This window comes from Pelodiscus sinensis, chromosome 8, assembly GCF_052426305.1.
Source record: "Pelodiscus sinensis isolate ZL-2025 chromosome 8, ASM5242630v1, whole genome shotgun sequence".
In the NCBI taxonomy this organism is placed as follows: Eukaryota; Metazoa; Chordata; order Testudines; family Trionychidae; genus Pelodiscus; species Pelodiscus sinensis.
The window spans coordinates 41,242,941-41,267,136 of NC_143059.1; the positions used below are offsets into that span (position 1 = coordinate 41,242,941).

The 24,196-nt window shown below is 40.3% G+C and overlaps 1 protein-coding gene across 4 annotated transcripts in view; it reads left to right on the forward strand.

Moving 5' to 3' along the window:
- MYOF (myoferlin) overlaps positions 1-24,196 on the forward strand; it is a 150,191-nt gene that overhangs the window by 83,572 nt on the left and 42,423 nt on the right. For all 4 annotated transcript variants that reach the window (XM_075935158.2, XM_075935159.2, XM_075935160.2 and 1 more), the window contains 10 exons: positions 1,817-1,933; positions 2,391-2,568; positions 3,738-3,862; positions 8,625-8,731; positions 12,033-12,225; positions 13,571-13,726; positions 16,972-17,103; positions 18,329-18,492; positions 20,738-20,852; positions 21,206-21,311. In XM_075935158.2, coding sequence (XP_075791273.2) covers positions 1,817-1,933; positions 2,391-2,568; positions 3,738-3,862; positions 8,625-8,731; positions 12,033-12,225; positions 13,571-13,726; positions 16,972-17,103; positions 18,329-18,492; positions 20,738-20,852; positions 21,206-21,311 — 1,393 coding nt within the window. The remainder of the gene's footprint in view (positions 1-1,816; positions 1,934-2,390; positions 2,569-3,737; positions 3,863-8,624; positions 8,732-12,032; positions 12,226-13,570; positions 13,727-16,971; positions 17,104-18,328; positions 18,493-20,737; positions 20,853-21,205; positions 21,312-24,196) is intronic.

Genomic DNA, 24,196 nt, shown 5'->3' on the forward strand with positions numbered 1-24,196 from the left:
TGGCTAATGAGAATGAAAGAGACCTGATGATTAGCCATACTGCCATGGGAAAGAGAGATGGGGATCAGGAGGAGGGGGCACTGAACCCCCATGAAAATGCCACGCTCTCTCCAGATCTCCAAAATCTGCCACAGAGATAGGTTTGATGAAAAAGATGGTTTCATCTTTCCACCTTGCCTCCTATCCAGAGAGCCTGTACATGCAAGTTGTGCACTTTTGGTCATTTGGGATTTTGGAAAGAGGTTTATGACTAGGCATGGTTAGGGGCAGCCTCTCTGTGGCATTATCCCTTGGCAAACCAAGTAAAAATAGTAATACTGTAACTCACCATCAGCCACTATCGAGACTGATTTGGGGCCAGATGCAATGGGAGGCCCTGGTAGGATAGTCTCTTAGGGAGCAGTGCTGGCATAGAGGTCTTGGTAAGGACATGGGGTCCCATTCAGATTCTCCAGACCTCTTGTGTACTTCAAGAGCAATGGAATTTCCTTATGGGTCTCAAGATATCTGCAGGTAGGGAGGAGCATGTCTATTGCTTGCTCTGCACAGCAGTCAATATTACTGCTAAAGCTCTGCAGTTGTCTAAAATAGAAGGATGCATTATCCTAAGAGTTAATATAGAAAAGCCTATACATAAGGCAGCTTCTTCTATGGGTCATTTAAGATTAAAATGCAATTTCAAAAAGGTTAATGATGGTATGGCTGCTGCTATAGGGATGTTAAGAGGCGGATATTTAATTAATTGAGTAGTCAATAGAATTATAGACTACTTGAGTAGCAAATAGGCAGCCCAGCTCAGTCCCACCTCACTCTGGGTGCAGGACCAAACCCTGCTGTGGCTCTACAATTTAAAAGGCAGTAGGAGCTGGGCAGCTTGCCCCCCCAACTCCTACTGCATTTTAAATTGCAGAGCCACAGCGATATTTGGTCCCAGACCAGCGCGAGCCAGAACTGAGCAAGGCTGTCTGCCCTCCCAGCTCCAACTACATTTTAAATGCAGAGCCTGCTGTTCCCTTAGGCTATGTCTACACAGCAGTGTTATTTCAGAATAACTGGTATTATTCTGAAATAACAAAGAGTGTGTCTATACTGCAAGCCATTATTTCAAAATAATGGCTAGTTGGAGGACTTCTTACTCCAACTCCTGTAATCCTCTTTCATGAGGAGTAAGGGAAGTCAAAGGAAGAGTGTTCTTCCTTTGATTTTCTGCTGTATAGACGGCGTCAAAAGCTGAATCGACTTAAGCTACGCAATTGACGTAGCTCAAGTTGCGTAGCTTAATTCGACTTTAGCCCTGCTATGTAGATGTACCCTTATATCCCTAGGCTGCAGCATATCATTTAGAGGAAAACCTATCTCCTTTGGTCCACAATATGATCTCCAGTGAGCAGTAGTCATCCAGTTGATGCGTGTAGCATATATGTCCCATTGTCAGGAACTTTTTCAAACTAAGGGGCAGTAATTTTCAGTTACTCTACAAATCCAGACTATATATTGTATATTTGCTTAATTCCAATAGTTTGGCTGCTGTTCAGAATAAAACATACAAAAACACTGAATATGTAATTTACAGTTTATTGTTTTTTAAATATACTTGCTCTTCATTTATAATAGAAATTAAAGCCAGTTATTCTTTAACATTTGTTTAATTATGTAAGTTTATTTACTATATTGGGTGAAATCCTGATCTCATTAAAGTCAGTTGTGGTATTGCCATTAACTTCACTGGAGACAGGCTTCTCACTCCAATTTTGTAGGCCAGCGAAGGAGTATTTTTTCACAATTAGAAATAGAGTTTTGTGTGATTGTTTTACAGGAGGAAGGAGTTGCGTACAGAGGCAGAATCCTAGTTGAACTATCTACATTACTTGAAAGTAAGCCGTTTAATAAAAAGATAGACGCTATCTCCAGTGATGACGTACTAGTTGTTGAGGTAATTCCTGGGGCTCCTGCCAATATGAATAGATGCACAATGCTTTGTTTTATTATTTTTTGGAGAATTACATGTTTTATTAAAATAGCAACAATTAAATCCTTTGTTTATTTAGATAATTAATACAATCAGAAAAATCTTCCCACAAAATTTACTGACTACATGGCTGCAAGAGTTACTTTTCTTCTTCCTCCCAGCATAAAAATTTGTGATTTAAGAAATGTTTACTATATTATATTATATTATATTATATTATATTATATTATATTATATTATATTATATTATATTATATTATATTGAATGGGTGTATGTGTATACATATGCAAGTTTCATAGAAATGTGTAAAAAGTATTCAAGAAAATGTTGTTTCCATGTAGATACTGCTACTTTTCTTTAATCTTCTACCATTACATACAGTTAACTAGTTAAAACAAAAACTCTTGTAATTCTATACAGAAATATCAGCGTAGACGAAAATTCAGCCTCTCTGCTGTGTTTCATTCTGCTTCCATGCTGCAAGATATTGGTGAGGCTATCCAGTTTGAGGTTAGCATTGGTAATTATGGGAACAAGTTTGACACCACCTGTAAGCCTTTGGCATCAACAACTCAATACAGCCGTGTTGTATTTGATGGTAAGCATACCACAGAAATGTGGCTGTAAAGATACAGATTTTTTTTAAACAAATCTGTTTACTGATTAAAATTTTAGGATCACAACAAATTTGATTTGTTGAAAGACTACTGAAGTTATAACCAAATAATATGTATATTTGTACTTGGTCTTGATATCTTCGGATATATTGTAATTAGTTGCACATGACACCTAAACAATTTGGGGTTGATACAAATCCCATTGAAGTCAATAAGCCATGGGAACCAATAAAAAATTATAAACACAAGCATAAAAATCTATGGGTCTGAGAGAGGAAAGTATTATTTTGAACTTTCTGTGCTTTCTTCATAACTCTAGTTTAGTGCTTAGACAAGCGATTGGGATCTTAAAAGGAGATGAACTAGATTGACCAGTAACAAATATACAATACTTTTAATTTTTATTTTAGTTATTGCACATTTTAGGTATTTCTCATGCTGTTTTATTTACTAGACAAAGCAAATAATTTTCCCTCATAAAATTATTTTAAAACATTTTTATTCTAAAGAAAAAATATACAAAGCTACTTTCACAAATGAATTATTAGAAAGAATGTAATAAAAATGTTATCAGGTGATAAAAATCCTTATTATCTTTCTAAATGATTCAAGTCAAATGCTTATTCGCCAAGGCTGTGTCTAGACTACATCCCTTTTTCGGTAAAGACATGTAAATTAGGCATGTTGATATTGCAAATGAAGTCAGGATTTAAATATCCTGTGCTTCGTTTGCATAATGGTGACTGCTGCTTTTTTTCGAAATGTGGCTTTTAAAAAAAAAAACCCGGCAGTTTAAACGGGAATCTTTCGAAAATAAAACCTTTTTCAAAAGATCCTGTACTCCTCAAAAAATGCCTCAATGTGCCTAATTTACATCTCTTTACCGAAAAAGGGATGTAGTCTAGACGTACACAAAGGGACACTACTTTACCTGAAAAATAGAAATTCTTTAGATAAATTAGGGTAAGAATCTGCCTGCTTCTTCTCAGTGAATAACACTTGCCTGCCTGAATAGACTAACTGGTCCAGTGGAGCTACTCACAGAATAAGATACTACTCAACATAAGTAAGGATGACAATGTCAAGCGCTTAGTAAGTGTGTATTCAGACCCTCAAAAAACAGTTCTAACACATGAATGTTTCACATCAGGTAACTACTATTATTACCTGCCATGGGCGAATATAAAGCCAGTAGTGACACTGACTTCCTTTTGGGAGGACATAAGTCATAGACTAGATCCTGTGAACCTAATCCTAAACATGGTTGAAAGACTGGTGAGTGACTTAGGACTTTTTATATTATTCTTACGTTTTCCATCTACATTATTTGTGTGAATTTAAGATTTAGAGATGAGGTGGAAAGAAGGGCTTTCAAACAAATTCAGAAACTGAATTCTAGCATGCACTTTTCACTCCTCAGATTAAGACATACAATAATGCTGCAAAGACAGAGTTAATTGTGTGTCTGTATTCTGGGAAGTGACAACAATGCTCCCTCTAGTATATACCTTCCAGAAGGAAGAGTAAACTATGCAGGAGGGGATGTGGAGGGCTATTGGAGTGCACTTTAATTAGTAATATTATGTACTGTTAAGCATATTGAACATGGAGACCTGAGAGATGGGTCGCAAATGGGAGGGAGTGTGGGCTATAATAGCAGAGAAAAAGGAGGGGCAAGGCAGCATTGGGAGGCAAGATCAAATCGGGATCTTAGATGCCTATATACAAATGCAAGAAGTATGGGTAATAAGCAGGAAGAACTTGAAGTGCTAATAAATAAACACAACTATGAGATCATTAGTATCACAGAGACTTGGTGGGATAATACACACGATTGGAATATTGGTATAGAAGGGTACTGCTTACTCAGGAAGGATAGATGGGGGAAAAAAGAGAGGAGGTGTTGCCTTATATATTAAAAATGTATACACTTGGACTGAGGTGGAGATGGATGTAGGAGACAGATGTGTTGAGAATCTCTGGATTAGGCTGAAAGGGCTAAAAAACAAGGGTGATATCATGCTAGGGGGTCTACTACAGGCCATCTACCAGGTGAAAGAGGTGGATGAGGCTTTTTAAAACAACTAACCAAATCATCCAAAACACAGGATTTGGTGGTGATGGGGGACTTTAACTATCCAGACATATGTTGGGAAACTAACAGAGCGGGGCACAGACTATCCAATAAGTTATTGGACTGCACAGAAGACAACTTTTTATTTCAGAAGGTTGAAAAAGCTACTGAGGGGAAGCTGTTCTAGAGGAGCTGGTTGAGAATTTGAAAGTAGAAGGCAGTTTGGGTGAAAGTAATCATGAAACCATAGAGTTCATGATTCTGAGAAATGGTAGAAGGGAGAACAGCAAAACAGAGACAATGGATTTCAGGAAGGCAGATTTTTGTAAGCTCAGAGAGCTGGTAAGTAAGGCCTCTTGGGAAGCAAGACTAAGGGGATAAACAACTGAAAAGAGTTGGCAGTTTTTCAAAGGGACATTATTAAGGGCCCAAAAGCAAGCTATTCCGCCGCATAGGAAAGATAGAAAGTATGGCAAAAGGCCGCCTTGGCTTAACCAGGAGATCTTGCATGATCTAAAAATCAAAAAGGAGTCATATAAAAAGTGGAAACTAGGACAAATTACAAAAGATGAATATAAGCAAACAATACAGGTATGCCGGGGCAAGATTAGAAAGGCAAAATCACAAAATGAGCTCAAACTAGCTACAGACATAAAGGGAAACCAGAAGACATTCTATAAATATATTAGAAGCAAGAGGAAGATCAAGGACAGGGTAGGCCCACTGCTCAGTGAGGAGGGAGAAAAAGTAACAGGAAACTTGGAAATGGCAGAAATGCTTAATGACTTATTTGTTTTGGTCTTCACCAAGAAGTCTGATGATGAAGGAATGCCTAACATAGTGAATGCTAGTGGGAAGGGGGCAGGTTTAGAAGATAAAATAAAAAAAGAACAAGTTAAAAATCACTTAGAAAACTTAGAAGTCTGCAAGTCACCAGGGCCTGATGAAATGCATCCTAGAATACTCAAAAGCAACGAGGAGTCCTGTGGCACCTTATAGACTAACAGATTTATTGGAGCATAAGCTTTCATGGGCAAAGACCCAATTCATCAGAATCATGTAGTGGAAATTCCAGAGGCAGGTATAAATATACAGGCATAAGAAAAGAGTACCAATCAAGAATAAGGCTAGAGATAATGAGGTCAAATTAGTCAGGGAGGATGAGGCCCACTTCTAGCACCTGACTGAATTGACCTCGTTATCTCTAGCCTTACTTTTGATTGGTACTCTTTTCTTATGCCTGTATATTTATACCTGCCTCTAGAATTTCCACTACATGCATCTGATGAAGTGGGTCTTTGCCCACAAAAGCTTATGTTCCAATAAATTTGTAAGTCTATAAGGTGCCACTGGACTCCTCATCACTTTTGCAGATCCAGACTAACATGGCTACCCCTCTGATATTAGAATACTTAAGGAACTGATAGAGGAGGTATCTGAGCCTTTAGCTATCAACTTTGAAAAATAATGGAAGACAGGAGAGATTCCAGAAGACTGGAAAAGGGGAAATACGGTGTCCATCTATAAAAAGGGAAATAAGAACAACCCAGGAAACTACAGACCAGTCAAGTTCACTTCTGTGCCACAAAAGATAATGGAGCAAGTAATTAAGGAATTCATCTGCAAACACCTGGAAGATAATAAGGAGAGAGGTAACAGCCAACATGGATTTGTAAAGAACAAATCATGTCAAACCAATCTGCTAGCTTTCTTTGATAGGATAACAAATCTTGCGGATAAGTGAGAAGCGGTGGATGTGGTATACCTAGACTTTAGTAAGGCATTTGATATGGTCTTGCATGATATTCTTATCAATAAACTAGGCAAATACAACTTAGATGGGGCTACTATAACATGGGTGCATAACTGGCTGGATAACCCATTCTCAGAGAGTAGTTATTAATGGTTCTCAATCCTTCTGGAAGGGCATAACAAGTGGGGTTCCACAGGGGTCTGTTTTGGGACTGGTTCTGTTCAATATCTTTTCAACAATTTAGATATTGGCGTAGAAAGTTTGCGGATGATACAAAGCTGGGAGGGGTTGCAACTGCTTTGGAGGATAGCGTCATAATTCAAAATGATCTGGACAAACTTGAGAAATGGTCTGAGGTAAATAGGATGAAGTTTAATGAGGACAAATGCAAAGTGCCTCATTTAGGAAGAAACAATCAGTCTCACACATACAGAATGGGAAGCAACTATCTAGGAAGGTGTACTGCAGAAAATGATTTAGGGGACATAGTGGACCACAATCTAAATATGAGTCAACACTGTGACACTGTTGCAAAAAAAGCAAACATGATTCTGGGATGCATTAACAGGAGTGTTGTGAGCAAAACAGTAGAAGTCATTCTTCCGCTCTACTCTGCGCTGATTAGTCCTCAAATGGAGTATTGTGTCCAGTTCTGGGCACCACATTTCAAGAAAGATATGGAGAAATTGGAGAAGGTCCAGAGAAGAGCAACAAAAATGATTAAAGGTCTAGAGAACATGAGCTATGAGGGAAGACTGAAAGAATTGGACTTGTTTAGTTTAGAAAAGAGAAGACTGAGAAGGAACATGATAGCAGTTTTCAGGTATCTAAAAGGATGTCACAAGAAGGAGGGAGAAAAATTCTTCTCCTTAACCTCTGAGGGTAGGAGAAGAAGCAATGGGCTTAAACTGCAGCAAGGGAGGTTTAGGTTGGACATTAGGAAAAACTTCCTGTCAGAGTGGTTAAACTCTTGAATAAGTTGCCTAGGGAGGTTGTGAAATCTCCATGTCTGGAGATATTTAAGAGCAAGTTAAATAGATATCTATCAGGGATGGTCTAGATCCGTGGTCACCAACCCGTCGATCACGATCAACAGGTCAATTGGGAGGGCCTGACCAGCCAATCAAGAGGTGTTCGCCCCCCCCCCCATCCCTTCTACCCCCAATAATCCCCACAACCTACCTCCAGAGACAATGGAGGTAGCGCCGGCCTTCCTTACACACTCCAACCCAAACCCCTGCACCCTCACATTCACAAGCCTGTGACTTGCTCAGCACCCTAACCCTCCACCTAACCCCAAAACTCCACAGCCTGAAGCCCCCTTCCCAAGCGAGCATCCCTTTCTCTACCTCCTCCTGCATCCAAATTCCCTCCCAGAGCTTGCACCTCTCACTTCTTCCCACACCAAAATCCCTCATTCCCACCCCAGAGCCCACACATCCTATCTCAACCCAGTGAGGGTATGGCTAGACTACAAGAGTTTTCCAGGATACCAGAGGTATCCTGGAAAAACTCTTCTGCATCCAGGGATGTGTTTGTTCTTCCGCTTTTTTTAGCGGCAACGCAAACATGCTCTTTTGGCAACTCCTGTATTCCTCGTTCCATGAGGAATAAAGGAGCTTCTGAAAGAAGGGGCTTTTCTGACATTTGGCCCAGTCTAGACAGGCCAAATGTTGGAAAAACTTCTTCCTACAGAAGAATCGGAAAAAAGCGGCAGTGTATCCGTACCCTGGGACTGTATAAGGGCTGAGGATAGCAAGTGATCGAGAGGAGGAGAACAGAGAGGGCTGGGCTTCAAGGAAGAGGTGGGGTTTTGGGGTGGGGTTTGGGGGCTTGTAGTCTTGGCTTGTTCTGACATTTAAAAAGTGATCTTGGGCATAAAAAGATTGGAGACCACTGGTCTAGATGGTACTGGGTCCTGCCATGAGGGCAAAGGACTGGACTCAATGACTTCTCAAGGTTCCTTCCAGTTCTAGTGTTCTATGATTCTATGATATTGAGCCTCACCCTTCACTCCATTCTCACCAGTTTTACAAGGAATGCAGGATCAGATCTATTACAATATGAATTATGTCTGAACATCTGTCTTTGAGGCCTGGGTTTTTGTAGCAAAATATTGTTTTGCTGAATGTAGGAGTGGAACTCACAATAAAACTAATAACAGAATTCAAGTATATATACACACATATATATTTTTTTGAACTCTCCAGCAATCCAACATAGTTGCCCTAAAGTCAGGAATACAGGCTAAAGTTTCTGAAAACCGTTTGGCAGAAATATGGCTGAAGTTGATTGATGAACTTATAGAAGATACAAGGTAAGTTACTGCATAGCTCATCATTCTAGGGATACCAAAAAATTTACTATTGCTTTTGCTGCAGCATGAGGCAAGTTCCAGAGCTTGCAAAACTGGTTACGCTTATAAGATGGTCTGAAAACTGAAACTCCAAAAGCCCATGAAAATAAGACAATACGAAAATCATCTTAGAACCCATTTATCTTGCCAAATCATTTTATTTTATGTTAATAATCTACACTAATGAAACAGAACCTTTTTAAGAAAAAGATCTGTTGATCTGGGCCATTCTTGAAATTATGGAAAATTGGTGTCCTTTGTCGTCTCCACTCACATTCTTGGGAACTTTTGGGGGGAATGGATTGAAGAAAAAAGGAGAGCAAGATTACTGAGCAGCATGAGACAGAAGAGACACTGAACTGGAGGAGAGAGAGACTGAAAAATCATGAGTAAAGTGGATGAGAAAATAACATAAAAACTAAAAAGAAAAAAGTGGAAAAGAGGGAACTATTTTACATTAGAACTAAGGGGCTTTGCCCCCTGCTTGCTACACTCACCAGCCCCCCTCTTGCAGGGAGTAGGCAATTCAGGCTCTCCCCCCAGCCACCAGGGAGGGCAGGCTGTGACTGCATGAGCCTGAGCCCCTTCTCCCTCCCCGCTCTACCAGTTTCAATCTGGATCCCTTCTCCCGTCTGGCCATGCCAGCCTGGGCTCCTTCTCCTTCTCAGCCCCAAGTCCAGCCGCACCAGCCCAGGCCCTTTCTCCATTCCTGCCTCCCACTCCCGCCCACACCAGCCTGGGCCCCTTCTCCCTCCCCCAGCCATGCCAGCCTGGGCCCTTTCTCTCCCTCCATTCCTGGCTGCCACCTAACCCTCTTCCCCCCTCCCGGCCAAGGTTGTGCCAGGCCCAGCTATGCTTCTGTCAGCCAGGGAAGGCTGGGTTGCAGCACACCAGGCCTGGTTCTGCTCCCAGTGGATGGGGAAGGCTGGGTCGTGGTGCCTTAGACTGGCTCTGCTCCGGGCGGCCAGGGAAGTCTGGGCCACAGTGCGCTAAGCCCGACTCTCCATGTAGCCGCCGAAGAGGGCTGGGCTGGCAGTGGATGGGGCTTAGCTCCAGGGATGGGGCCTGGGGCAGAAGGGGCAGTGCTAGTGGCAGGGTTTACCAGGCCCGGCCCTTGGGCAAAATAAGCCAAGACGAACCTTGGGCCCCATGCATTCAGGACCCCGCAGCTCTGCACATTCAGGACCCTGTGCTGCCCAGCTCCTGGCCCTGCCCACCCAGCCGGGAGCCATGCTGTTTTTGGCCGGGTCTCAGCTTTACCTACTCATGCCAACCTCCCCCCTGGCCTGTGGATGCTGTGAAGTGATGATGTCACTTTGTCGTCCCATAGGAAAAATTGTGTATATATATATATATATATATATAAAATTGGCAGAAAACGTAAAGAGGGAGGAAGAGATTCAGTAAAATATATAGCAAATGGAGTGGAAAAACATAAGGAAGGGAAAGGAAAGGAAAGGAAAGAATAGAACGAACATAATGGAGACATAGTACATTTTAGTAAGAAATGTACTTAATAGGAAGCTTAATTCCTAAATGAAATTTAGATGACCCAGTCAAATGTTCAATAAGAGGCATGACAGACTGGGTGTGCAGAAGGGGACTGGCATATTGAAATTTAGTTAGGCTAGCACACCAATCCTAATTTAGGATAGGACCAATTCTAATTTCATGTCAACAAAACCATATGAAAAATGTGGCTCTCTCTTGCTTGTGGACACACAAATTCTTTTCAAACAATTCCCTTGGTTTTTAAAAACATTTTTACTTGGTAATACCCGGAAACATCAAATTAGTTTCTGGGTAGAACCCTATGGTTCTAGCTATTGAACAAATATATAGGGTATGTCTATACTAGCCCCCTAGTTCGAAATAGGAAGGCTAATGTAGGCATTCGAAGTTGCAAATCAAGCCCAGGATTTAAATATCCTGCGCTTGATTTGCATTGTCCCGGCCGGTCGCCATTTTTTGAAATTTACAAGTCCGGACTAACTGCCTGCATCTACACTCGTCAGGGACCCGGTAGTTTGAATTAAAGCCCTAGTTTGAACTACCTGTTATTCCTCCTGGAATGAGGTTTAACAGGTAGTTCAATTTAGGTTATAATATGTTAACCAATTCAAATCTTTGTTCAGGCCAAGGGAGATAGTGTTAAAGTTGCATATAAAGGTTAATTCCGCATGCTCTCTCTATAATTGGCTTGTGAAATTCTTTTGTAGAAGAATGGCTACTTTTAAATCCATTAATGAGTGCCCATGTAGGTTAAAATGTTCTCCTATAGGTTTTTGTTTATTACCATTTCTAATATCTGACTTGTGTCCATTAATCCTTTGTCCTAGAGACTGTCCAGTTTGGCCAATAAATATGGCACAAGGGCATTGCTGGCACTTAATGGTATATATTACATTAAGCAGGGGTGGGGAATCTAAGGCCCAGGGGCTCTCCAGCATTCAGGAGCCCATGCTGGTGCTCCAGTCCTCCTCTCCCCCCACTGTCCCACCACTGGGCTGGAGCACACAAAATTCTCTATCCTGGGTCCTCCTAGGCTGTGGTGTGCAAGGGGAATGTGCAGTTGCATGAGCCTCTGATGTTATGGCTTATATGGTTAGGTTCTGTGATGGTGTTGCTAGTATAGATGTGTGGACAGAGCTGGAAATGGAGTTTATTGTAGGGATAGGTCCCTTGGTGAGTGTGTCTGAGGTGTGAGGTGTGGCTGCTGGAAAGTATTTGCTTCGGGTTAGGGGGGGTTGTCTATAGGCAAGGTTTGGCCTGTCTCCCAAGGCCTGTGAGAGTGATGGATTGTTTTCAAGGATTGTAGATTGTCCATAATACACAGGAGAGGTTTGAGCTGGGAGCTATAGGTGATGACTAATGGTATTCTGTTATTTTCTGAAATGTCCTAGTTATAGTATATTTTAGGTAATTAGAAATCTTCTACAAAATTTAAGACGTTTCATAAATCTAAAATCTGCAGCAGCTTTCAAGAGGTAGCAAGTATAGTCCGAGTTCTATTATATTTAAATCCAATCCCAAGTGTAGTACTTGTATTGAAGGCAATGGGACTACCTATAATAATATGCAAGATAGCCGTCATTACAGTTTTGCGCACCTGGTTTCTGATTACATGGTTCAAAGAGTAGTAAATATTTTCAGTCTCACCAACAGCTCAGGAAAATGATGTGAAAAAAGAGTTTCTTCCAATGCCATATTAAATGTGCCTTAATGAATGAATATTATTAAAAGTTTTGGTTTCTCTTTTCAGTAAGCCATTCCCCCTCTTAGAAGGGAAATCCAATGTCACAGTTCTTGACACACAGATACAAAAACTGCGCCTCAAGTCTCTAAAATTCATTCAAGAGGCAGCAACAAGGATGAGAAATGAAGCTACCGACGTAAAGGCCACCACAGCAGAAATTGAAGACTGGTTGGATAAATTAGCGCAATTGACTGAAGAGGTCAGTACTTCAAAATCTATATGATGCAGTTGTTTTTAAAAGACACAGTTTCAGCAAAATAACAAATTGCTGGCATATATAACAGATTCAAGCTGATATAGTGCACAGTACTTAAAAGGCAACCATCATCCATTCTTCTAGATCCAGTAATTTTAAAATTAAAAAGGAGAAAAAATACTTCTTTCCAGGAATATGTTGTTTTGTTTTAAAGTTTTCAATTGTAGTTGATTTCACTGAGAATGTTTCTTGGGTTAGGATAGCAGAATAAAACCCACACTTGGTTCTAATGTAGATAAAGGAGTAGTTCTGTCTGCCTAATGAGCCTGTCCGGAGTCCTCATAAAGAGGGAGAATATTTTACTTTCATCCCAGAATTGTAATTTCCTTAGGGTTTGTGCATCCAAAATTCTGTGGGACAGCAGCTAGAAGTCTATTTAAAATGGTCTTAACTATTTATTCTAAATTCTTTTAATCCCTTGAGTAATTTTAGACCGTAATAAATCTCTGTTTTCACATGAGCTAGTCTCTTTTAATTTGTTTTCCTATCATCTATAACAATATTCATCTTCTCTTAAACATTCCTAATATTAAAAATCACTGGTAAAAAAAAAATCAGTCAGAAACTTGCAATTATCACACAGCCAACAGAAATGAGTTGGCCCTGGTTTTATCTTTCAGGCTCTGGCTTAGGAAAACCATCTTAGTATGTGCTTAAATCATATTTATTATACTAGTTGAACCTCTCTGATCTGGCACCTTTGGGACAGGACTGGTGCCAAACCAGAGAATTTGCTGTAACACATAAGGTCAAAATTGTCTAACAACCTTACCAACACTTCCACTGCTTACTGGGCTCTTAGAAGACATTTAAGAGTAAATTAGAGCTAAATAACAGCACAGAACACTAAGAGCCAAAACTGGTGGCTGTAAACAAACTTTGGCACACCCATGATAAATGGACATCTGACTGACTAAAATCATGCCAGATCATGCATGTTGCCAGACCAGTGAATACTTGACTAGAAAGGTTCAACCTGTACGCCATTTGTGACGGAATATGTTCTTAGAAAACATCCAGCTTCTTTATAAAAAAAATTATGATACTTATTTGGCTTTCTAGATATTCGATTTGTTTTTTCTAATGATCATCTCAGAACAAGATGACATTTAATTATTTGCAAATAAAGACAATTTCCTCCCATTTATTAGTATCATGAATCCATATTTCCTAAATAGGTCCCTGTAAGATGCCTGATTTTTGGTTTTGCTCTCAAATATTGGATTAATTTGAAATTCTCCTAATTGCAAAATATAGTTTTGATTCTTTTTTCCCTTTAAAAAAACAGCCTCAAAACAGTATGCCTGATGTGATCATCTGGATGATCCGGGGGGAGAAGAGACTAGCCTATGCCCGCATTCCTACGCACCAGGTTTTGTATTCTACTACAAGTTCTGAAGCATCTGGTAAATACTGTGGAAAGACCCAGACCATCTTTCTAAAGGTACTGTTATAAGATCATTGTGTCACATTGTTTTTAAATTCAAGGTGTAGTGTTTAATGTGCTATTTTTGTAATCATCTGGATTTTTCCCTTAGCTATTTTATGTAAAGTTAAATCCATGTGTATGTAAGATGCAAAGGGCTATATTGTACCCTCCTATCCGTAACACAGAGGAAAGATATTTCTAGTGCAACTTGCTACAAAATGAGGCAGTAAAACTTGTGAGTGGGTGGCAGTAGCGTAAATAGCTTGCTGCTGGCACCTCTGTATGGTATGGTCTGATATCAGCACGGGGGAGGTATTAGGATTCTGAAGTTGTGAAGTAATAAGACTCAAGGTAGGAGAAGTCAGCCACAAAGAGCCAAATTGCATATGCTTTCCCCAGAACAGCACACAAATCACAATAAAAAACCCTTGTAACAGAAAATCAGAATCAACTTCTGGTCCATGGCTCAGAACCTCATCCCAGAGCTCAGAAGTATGATCCGGTTATTCTGCCAATGTGGGGGCTGGTGCTGCTAGAAGGCAAATGGAGGGATGTGTGACTAGAGGCTGTTACTGGGTGAGATTTGGATAATTCTGAAGCTGCAGATAAATATTCAAATTTTTGGATGTTAATCTGTATCTAATACCCAGGGCTTGCTTACATGAGGAAATTTCTCCACATAGCTATACCAATACAATTAGACTATTATAGTTATACTGGTTTAACTTTCCGGGTGCACACCCTTATACTAGAATTAGAGTGAGCTTGGTTAAGTTTGTCTCTTTGGGTATGTCTACACTACAGAGTTAGTTCGAACTAACGGACGTTAGTTCGAACTAACTTTCATAGGCGCTACACTAGCGCTCCGCTAGTTCGAACTTAATGCGAACTAGCGGAGAGCTTAGTTCGAACTAGGTAATCCTCATTTTACGAGGATTAAGCCTAGTTTGAACTTGCTAGTTCGAATTAAGGGGTGTGTAGCCCCTTAATTCGAACTAGTGGGAGGCTAGCCCTCCCCAGGTTTCCCTGGTGGCCACTCTGGCCAACACCAGGGAAACTCGTCTGCCCCCCTCCCGGCCCCAGACCCTTTAAAGGGGCACGGGCTGGCTACGGTGCCCGTGCCAGGTGCAAGCCTGCCAGCACCCAGCCAGCAGACCCTGCACCTGGCACGGCTCGAGCCAGCCACCCGATGCCCCCCAGCCCTCCCCCTTTTCCCGGGACCAGGCTGGCGGCTCCCAGGAGCTTGCCCGGGACCGCAAGAGGTGGGCACCCGCCTGGGCTAGTGCGGACATCATGGACTTCGTCCACGATCTCCACTCTAGGTACAGGAAAGTGGCCGTCTAGGGCAGGAGAGCTGCCAGCCTGGCCACCCAGGAGAAGGTGTGCATGAAAATCAAGAGGGTCCACTGAGACCCCCGACCCTGAGCCCTGAGCTTACAATGGCTGTCCTGGGTCAGACCAAAGGTCCATCTAGCCCAGTAGCCTGTCTGCCGACAGCGGCCAACCCTAGGGACCTTGGAGGGGATGGACCGAAGACAGTGACCAAGCCATTTGTCTCGTGCCATCCCTCTCCAGCCTTCCACAAACCTTGGGCAGGGACACCACTCCTACCCCCTGGCTAATAGCACTCCATGGACCCAACCTCCATGACTTGATCTTACATCCCTTTAAACTCTGTTCCAGTTCTAGCCTTCACAGCCTCCTACAGCAAGGAGTTCCACAGGTTGACTCTTTGCTGTGTGAAGAACAACTTTCTGTTACTAGTTTGAAGCCTGCTACCCATTCCTTTCCTTTGGTGTCCTCTAGTCCTTCTTTATGGGAACTAATGAAGAACTTTTCTGTATGCACCCTCTCCACCCAACTCCTGCTTTTAGAGACCTCTATCCTGTCCCCCCTCCGTCTCCTCTTTTCTAAGCTGAAAAGTCCCAGTCTCTTTAGCCTCTCTTTATATGGGACCTGTTCCCAATCCCTGATCATTTTAGTTGCCCTCCCCTCTCCCACCCTCTCTCTTCCCCTCTCCCACTCTCTCTCTTCCTCTCTCCCACCTCCTTTTCCCAGTCTCCCCCAGTTTTGTTCAATAAAGACAGATTCCATTTTTGACCACAATTGTCCTTTATTTTGTACATCAAGAAAAGGGGCTAGGGAAGGGTAAGTGGAAGGAGGTGAGGGAGGAATGGGGTACGAGCCCCTGATGGGGAGGACTGGGCTGGCTCTGCGGGCTTCTGGGGGTGGAAGCTCTCCTGCAGCCCCCCGATTGCCCCCTCTCCCCAGATGGCAGCCTGCGGCAAGTGCAGCCGGGCTGATGGCCGAGTGCTGTGATGTGCCCAGTGTGGGCACTCCGGGCACTCCAAGCCAGGACTGGTTTTCAAGCGGGGCACCCCTGAGAACTGTCTGTCCGGGGTGGGGGTCGGGTCCCTTTAAGCGCAGCCCTCGGCTAGCCTGAGACAGCATCTCCACGCTCTAAGTCCTCCTCTGATGCCCTGCCGGCACTGCTTCCGGCCATCCTTAAGTCTGGTTCAGGGTCCACTTAATGTGGACATGCTAGTTCGAATTAGCAAAACGCTAATTTGAACTAGTTTTTAGTTCTAGACGCGTTAGTTCGAATTAGCTTAGTTCGAATTAACTAATTCGAACTAAGTTAGTTCGAATTAGCGCTGTAGTGTAGACATACCTTCTGAAAGTAAATTAAACCAGAAAAATGCACTTTTATTCCAGATAAGAGTATCCACACACAGAGTTATAGCTATACTGGTATATCAGTGTGCTGTAATTATGCCAGGAAATGTCACAATGTAGATAAGCTCTTACCTTAAAATTTCCAGAGTGTGTCCATATGTGTACTGTGTATAGCCCTTGTCTCCTGTTTGAGTGAAATATTTTTTTTCTGAATTCTGCATTTCAAGCCTCTTGGAACAAAAGAATGCCAATGCTGAACTGTGAAGTTATAATTGTTCTCAATACTAAGCAAAGGCAAAAACATTTGTGAGTGAAACTTTGGAAAGGAAACACAGGAAAGGAGCTAAGCAATAATCTATGTTTGGCCTTTACATTCCAGTAAATCAAGGGTGTGGCTCCACATTTGGGATGTTTTCTGGTGGTAACTCTTATGTGAAAGGGGTTTTGCTGATAAAGACATTTTGAATAACTACTGAAACAGGAAACTTCAATGCAGGAGTATTTAGATAAGCCGTGTATTTTCTATATTCATAACCTATGATTACTGTCTATGATAATGGAGGAAACTATTTTTCATATTCCAGTACCCACAGGACAAGAACAAAGGTGCCAAAATTCCAGTGCAGTTGCGAGTAAACATTTGGCTTGGGTTGACTGCAGTTGAAAAGAAGTTTAACAGCTTTGCAGAAGGAACTTTCAGTGTTTTTGCAGAAATGGTATGCCTGTTAATGTTAAAGTTATTACTTTTACATGAAACTTTTTCACTTACTCTGGAAGGTACTGAAATTCTGCCATGAATTATTGTTGTCATTTTACACTCATTTTGCATGATATAAATGCCTACATTAAATTAAGGTGGAAGAGAATACCCAACATCTGTTTCAGATGGTTTTTCTGACAAACTCATTGAAGGAGATTCTGATTTTGGTTAGCTAGGCTCTTGATTAGATAGGTGGAAATCTGGAGCAACTCCATCAACTTCAGTATTGTGATTCTAGATTTATATTGGCATAATTAAAATTAAAATGTGTCCCAGAGCATGTTGTTATGTGAAGAACATTTTTACTTTAATTGCTTGTTCATACCAGAGAAGAGAATAGATGAATACAGGCTGTTGGTAAAGGCTAATCCACAGGAGCAAAAGATTCACTGAAACAAACCATTAAAGAAAAATTTGGGCAAACCCAGCAAATTCCAATTACAACAGAATATACAATCACAAAGATAAGAGTTAGCATATGTAATGGGTGGATAATATTCAAAATAGCCTTCTTTATATGCTGTATTGGTAAAGACCAAAATATTAGAAGAATCTAGACTAATTCAAGAGACAGTTTTATCCTTCTGTTAATGATAAGCTGTAGGCCTCTTTTACATGCCCTTTACAGTGTGCTGAACCAGTAATGGACACCAACAGCTTTATAGTTGCTGAACTGCTGCTCATAAGACATCATATGACATCATGACAGCAGCCTGTAGAACCATCTCCCCTAGAGTTAGTTGAGTAGGCAGTACTTAGGTACCTGTACCAAAAGTAATTAAATATAGAAAGTGAATGTCAAAATTAATGATTTCTTAAGTATAAAACATGCATGGTTACAGCACAAAGTTTTTGCTATTTGTACATTAATCCAAACATTTTCTAGGAATTTTATAGGTCAAAAGGTTTGAAAAGTCCCAAACCAAAAACTCTCTGGAATCAAATTATAATGTAACATACAGCTGTGTAAATTAAGAATAATTCCATTGAAGACCATGGAAACACGCTAGCATAAAACTAGTGTAAGATCAGGGCAGGCACAACACATCCTTGGATTTCAGATATGGGCCATATCTAGTAGAATGTTTGAACCGTAACAATTACATAAATATATGCTTATATTTCCCTACCAACTTTTCTTTGGACCCTAAAGTGCTCTTTTATTCTTTTCTCTCAAACAGTATGAAAATCAGGCTCTTATGTTTGGAAAGTGGGGCACCTCAGGACTAGTCGGTCGTCACAAGTCTTCTGATGTCACAGGAAAAATCAAATTGAAAAAAGAGTTCTTTTTGCCCCCAAAGGGCTGGGAGTGGGAAGGAGACTGGACGGTTGATCCTGAAAGAAGGTCAGATTTCTGATTCATACACAAGTATAGATTTCTAAGGGGTTTTCAGTGTTTCCTAGTTATTTAATTTCAGAATGTACAGAATAAACTTAGCTGTTGGGCTTAAGCTAAGCTGCTAATAAACCAGCTGTTGTGTTTGGGCAGGTTTTAAACAGAGTTTTTGTAGGAGTGTAAGTTAGGCAATCTGTCACGGTTATTAAATAAACAGTTCAATTAGTATTTATGTCATTAGAATGAAGGATGCAAACATGCAGAAATTATTTCCAACGATTAGGGGACTAGTCTGGGACACTATAGACCTTGGTGCAATTTTTATATTCCCTGCTCTGCAATAGACTTGCTATCTGTCCATGGGTAAGTCACTTAGACTATCTGTGGCCTCAATTCTCCATCTATAAAATGGAGGTACATCTGAAGTATTGAGAAGATAGCACTAAGGATATACAGCAAACTGTGAACAGCTCAATTTATACCAGTGATGTGGCCAGATAAGTGCCTAATCACATGGCTTTCTAACAAAAACTTCTTTAGATTTTAGCTTACTGTGGAGTCTATTATAAACCTCCAATTAACATAATATCAAGGCAAGTGTACAAATCACCATCAAGACGGCAAAATCATCTGATGGCACTCTTTGTATTTATTTATTTATTTATTTATTTGGCTGTGTATGTTAAGAGCATCTGTGCGCTTCACGAAATGGTTATCCCAGTTATCAGACTAAGACTGACTTTCGCTTATTGTTCATAATTTGTGGTTTATCATTTGTTAATGTAAGTTCCAGGTCAGAAACTTTCTCTGGATTTATACTGAATCTTGAAATTTTTACTTTGTATGCTGCCTAACAACAGTTCATGTTCACATTCACAGAGATGGAATGGACTGAATTATAATAGTTAGTAGGGGTGAAATTCTGGCCTGAAAATTTCAGACACACCAAGATTTCACTGGTGTTTTCTTTTTGTGCTCTGACATTGAGCAAGCACAGGAAGGCTGCCACTGTACAAAAGGAAGATACCAGCTGTTGTGTCCTTCTTAAAAGTTAGCAATTAAATCTCGATATGAATGGATTGATTTTCAAGATTGATTTTTCAATTGATGGTCTATAACATGCAGAAAAGCAATAAGTATACATTTGTGAACAGTTCAGCTGATAAAGGAAAAGCCTCCTGTAAAAATCTAAAATAAATACATTTATGCCTAGTCCACTAGATCAAAATTAACACAGGCAACTTTATTTGACCAGTAGATGGCATTACAAAACAGATTTCAGTTCTTTCTGAAATCAAATCTGAAAGGCAGGTAAAAAGGAGAAATTTATTTTATCAGAAAATAACTAGTACTCTTTTAATTACGTTTACAGTTTTAAATATTACACTTTCACTTTCTCTTTAAACTCAATCAAACTTAGAAGGTGGAGAAAAGTCAAGTTGGTCCAAATTCACATTACAGCTAATGTTTTCTTAAAAAATGGGGAAACAAGAGTATCATAATGTAGCTGAAAAAGTTTGATAATGGATGCATTTTGGAGACATGTTAATGAACAAATAAACAAGCTGTGGAAAAGAACCAGCTGGAAGTCCATTTAATTGCCTTTGCCTTCCTTATTCTATGTTAGCTGATATGCAGTCATGTGTAGCTTGTATGTAGTCTTGACTTCAGAGGAATGTTGATTTCTGGTTTTAGGGTAACAGTGATCCAGTTATAGTACTTAGTGCAGTGTAAGTGGACAAAATAGGCTTGAAAAATACTTGCAGCTTACAAAAATAAGTGACCTGAAGTCCTAAAGAAAATGTGAAAGAAAACTCGGATGTGAGAATTGTTTATATTTTATACATGTGTACATATGATATACTTGTGTACACATATAATATATCTTAATACATTTACATAGATACACTTTTTTAAAGTGCATAGTAAGTCTAGATCACAGTCATGGGAAATTCTAGGAAAAAATTCTTTTATGTGGCCTGTATTGCACACTATGGATATTTGAAAGTTCACAGTAACAGTGCGACAAAATTCAAATCTGTGCTTCAAAAGCACAGACCTCTGCCACTATGGGTGAAGGAAAATCTCTATTAGCTAACAGCAATAGAGTTTTTGGCACTCAGAATCAGAAGCACTCAGCTGTCCAGTGGAGATCAGTGAATGCATGCACATGTGTACACACTCCAGAGTATTTCTATTTAGAAATTGTAGTTTAACAGTTTGCCTTTTAAAGTATTTGCTTTTGACCGCACAGCTTGCTGACTGAAGCTGATGCAGGGCATAGCGAGTTTACAGATGAAGTGTATCAAAATGAGAGTCGTTATCCTGGAGGAGAATGGAAAGCAGCTGAGGAACACTACACAGATGTGGTGAGAGTCTTACAAATTAATACTTTTCATTTTTAAAATTTTGGTTACAACAGCTCTGTTTCCCTGTGAGTAATTTTGCTCCCCATTTTACTGTATCATGGATTCTTGAAATGTCTAATATTTTTATTTTAACTTTAGCAAAACATAAGTGTCCTAAAACAAGTTAGGACAGAATAACTCAGGGATGTTTCACCGGATATTTATTACAAAAATATTTGCTTCATCATGAGAGTTGGGTGGTTTGAGCCCATCAAACCAACTTCCTATCCAGCCTTATAATGTGTTTATGCTACATGTGCAATTATTTACATCTTTTAAGGTATAATAATCCTTTGGTCTTTTTCTAATGAAAGAATGGAGAAAAAACTGTATCACCTGGTGACATTAACTGCCCCCCTGGATGGATCTGGGAAGATGATGCTTGGATATATGATATAAATCGAGCAGTGGACGAGAAAGGTAAGATTAATTGTTTAGAGTGTACTTATTAGTATTAACTCTTCACCATCAAACAGGTAGAAGAATGTGTTCCAAAACTTTCAGCTAGTTATGTCTCACAACAATATTTTGAAATACAAATAACCAAGAGCATTATAATAATTAGGTAGCTCATTAATGATTTCTAGGAATTTCAAGGCTGATTTGGTTTTTTGTGCATGTAGAACTTAAAGAAGAGGCAAAATGTAGTTTTAAATAGAAACTGGCCTACAACCTTACCTTATGGAGAATCTAGCAATTGCTTCATCATTTAAAAAATTTTATGATTTAGGACCACCATGGCTTGAATAACTATGTAAATTACATTCACTTACTGTCTTATATTGGATTGTAATTTGTTTGGGACAGGAACCAGCTCTTCCTGGATGTTTGTACAGTGCTTATCCCAATGGGTTTCTATCCTGATTGGGATCTCTAGACACTTCCATAATAATGATGATAATGCAGGCTGATGTTGAATGAAATACTTTGCAGGTGCCTGAGACACTGAGTACATTTTACTTATTTCAGTCAGTGGAAACACCATGATATTTCCTTTTTCCTCTTGGAATCACATGTGCATTTTTTTTAAGTTCTGGTAGTTGACTTGAAAACTGGTGGTTCTTCATTTGTATATTACTTTAGCTAGCATAGTGCAATAGGCTGAAAGGTCAAAATGCCAGCTCGTGCTCCAAAGGAATGATACTGCATTCTCTAGTGAGGCAAAACTTCCATCAGCTTTAAAAAACAAAGAGATGGTTGAATATTTCAATCTTTAGGCTAAAATAACAGATGGTCGAGTTCCACACTCAAGACCCTTCATGCACATTTCTCCTCTTCTTGTACAGAAAAGACTCAGCTACCAGTCCTGTAGCCCAACAGAGAATATACTTTGCGTTTAGGGATCTATACGGCAGGACCTACATCAACACCATTTGGGGGATTTCTTTGAACAGACTCAGACAACATTGTGATTAAAATACCAATGACCAGTCTAGTCTAGCAGCAAAGATGCACTGGTGGGTAGTCACATGGGTAATTTTAATGAAAAATCCAGTGTAGACAAAGCCATATGCTTCAAGTAGTTCATTATTATCTATTTCATCTTAATGACGATATTTACTTGTACCAAGCAAACTTGTACCTCTTACAAAAAGAATCCACTGTTAAAAATGCCCATAATCTATATCTATTCCCATTTACCTTCTTTTATCATTCTAAAAAAAAATCACTAAATTGTGTAGCATCCCATACTAGGACATGAAGGGCTAGTAACCAAAGAACCTGGCCTTCATTGGATCATAGGCACCACCATTTTGCACAGTATGCTAAGTGTCATATCATAGAATCATAGAATCATAGGACTGGAAGGGACCTCGAGAGGTCATCGAGTCCAGCCCTCCACCCTCAAGGCAGGACCAAGTCCCGTCTACACCATCCCTGACAGATGTCTATCTAACCTGTTCTTAAATATCTCCAGAGAGGGAGATTCCACCACCTCCCTTGGCAATTTATTCCAATATTTGACTACCCTGACAGTTAGGAATTTTTTCCTAATGTCCAATCTAAACCTCCCTTGCTGCACTTTAAGCCCATTACTCCTTGTCCTGTCCTCACAAACCAAGAGGAACAAATTTTCTCCTTCCTCCTTGTGACACCCTTTTAGATATTTGAAAACCGCTATCATGTCCCCCCTTAATCTTCTTTTTTCCAAACTAAACAAGCCCAGTTCATGAAGCCTGGCTTCATAGGTCATGTTCTCTAAACCTTTAATCATTCTTGTCGCTCTTCTCTGTACCCTTTCCAATTTCTCCACATCTTTCTTGAAATGTGGTGCCCAGAACTGGACACAGTACTCCAGCTGAGGCCTAACTAGTGCAGAGTAGAGCGGCAGAATGACTTCACGAGTTTTGCTTACAACACACCTGTTGATACAGCCTAGAATCATATTTGCTTTTTTTGCAGCAGCATCACACTGTTGACTCATATTCAACTTGTGGTCCACTATGACCCCCTAGATCCCTTTCCGCCATGCTCCTTCCTAGACAGTCGCTTCCCATCTTGTATGTATGGAACTGATTGTTCCTTCCTAAGTGGAGCACTTTGCATTTCTCTTTATTAAACTTCATCCTGTTTACCTCTGACCATTTCTCTAACTTGCTAAGGTCATTTTGAATTATGTTCCTATCCTCCAAAGAAGTTGCAACCCCACCCAGTTTGGTATCATCTGCAAACTTAATAAGAGTACACTCTATCCCAATATCTATGTCATTGATGAAGATATTGAACAGTACGGGTCCCAAAACAGACCCTTGCGGAACTCCACTTGTTATCCCTTTCCAGCAGGATTTAGCACCGTTAACAACAACTCTCTGACTACGGTTATCCAGCCAATTATGCACCCACCTTATCGTGGCCCTATCTAAGTTATATTTGCCTAGTTTATCAATAAGAATATCATGCGAGACCGTATCAAATGCCTTACTAAAGTCTAGGTATATGACATCCACCGCTTCTCCCTTATCCACAAGGCTCGTTATCCTATCAAAGAAAGCTATCAGATTAGTTTGGCATGACTTGTTCTTCACAAACCCATGCTGGCTATTCCCTATCACTTTATTACCTTCCAAGTGTTTGCATATGATTTCCTTAATTACCTGCTCCATTATCTTCCCTGGGACAGACGTTAAACTGACCGGTCTGTAGTTTCCTGGGTTGTTCTTATTCCCCTTTTTATAGATGGGCACAATATTTGCCCTTTTCCAGTCTTCTGGAATCTCCCCTGCCTTCCATGATTTTTCAAAGATCATAGCTAAAGGCTCAGATACCTCTTCTATCAGCTCCTTGAGTATCCTGGGATGCATTTC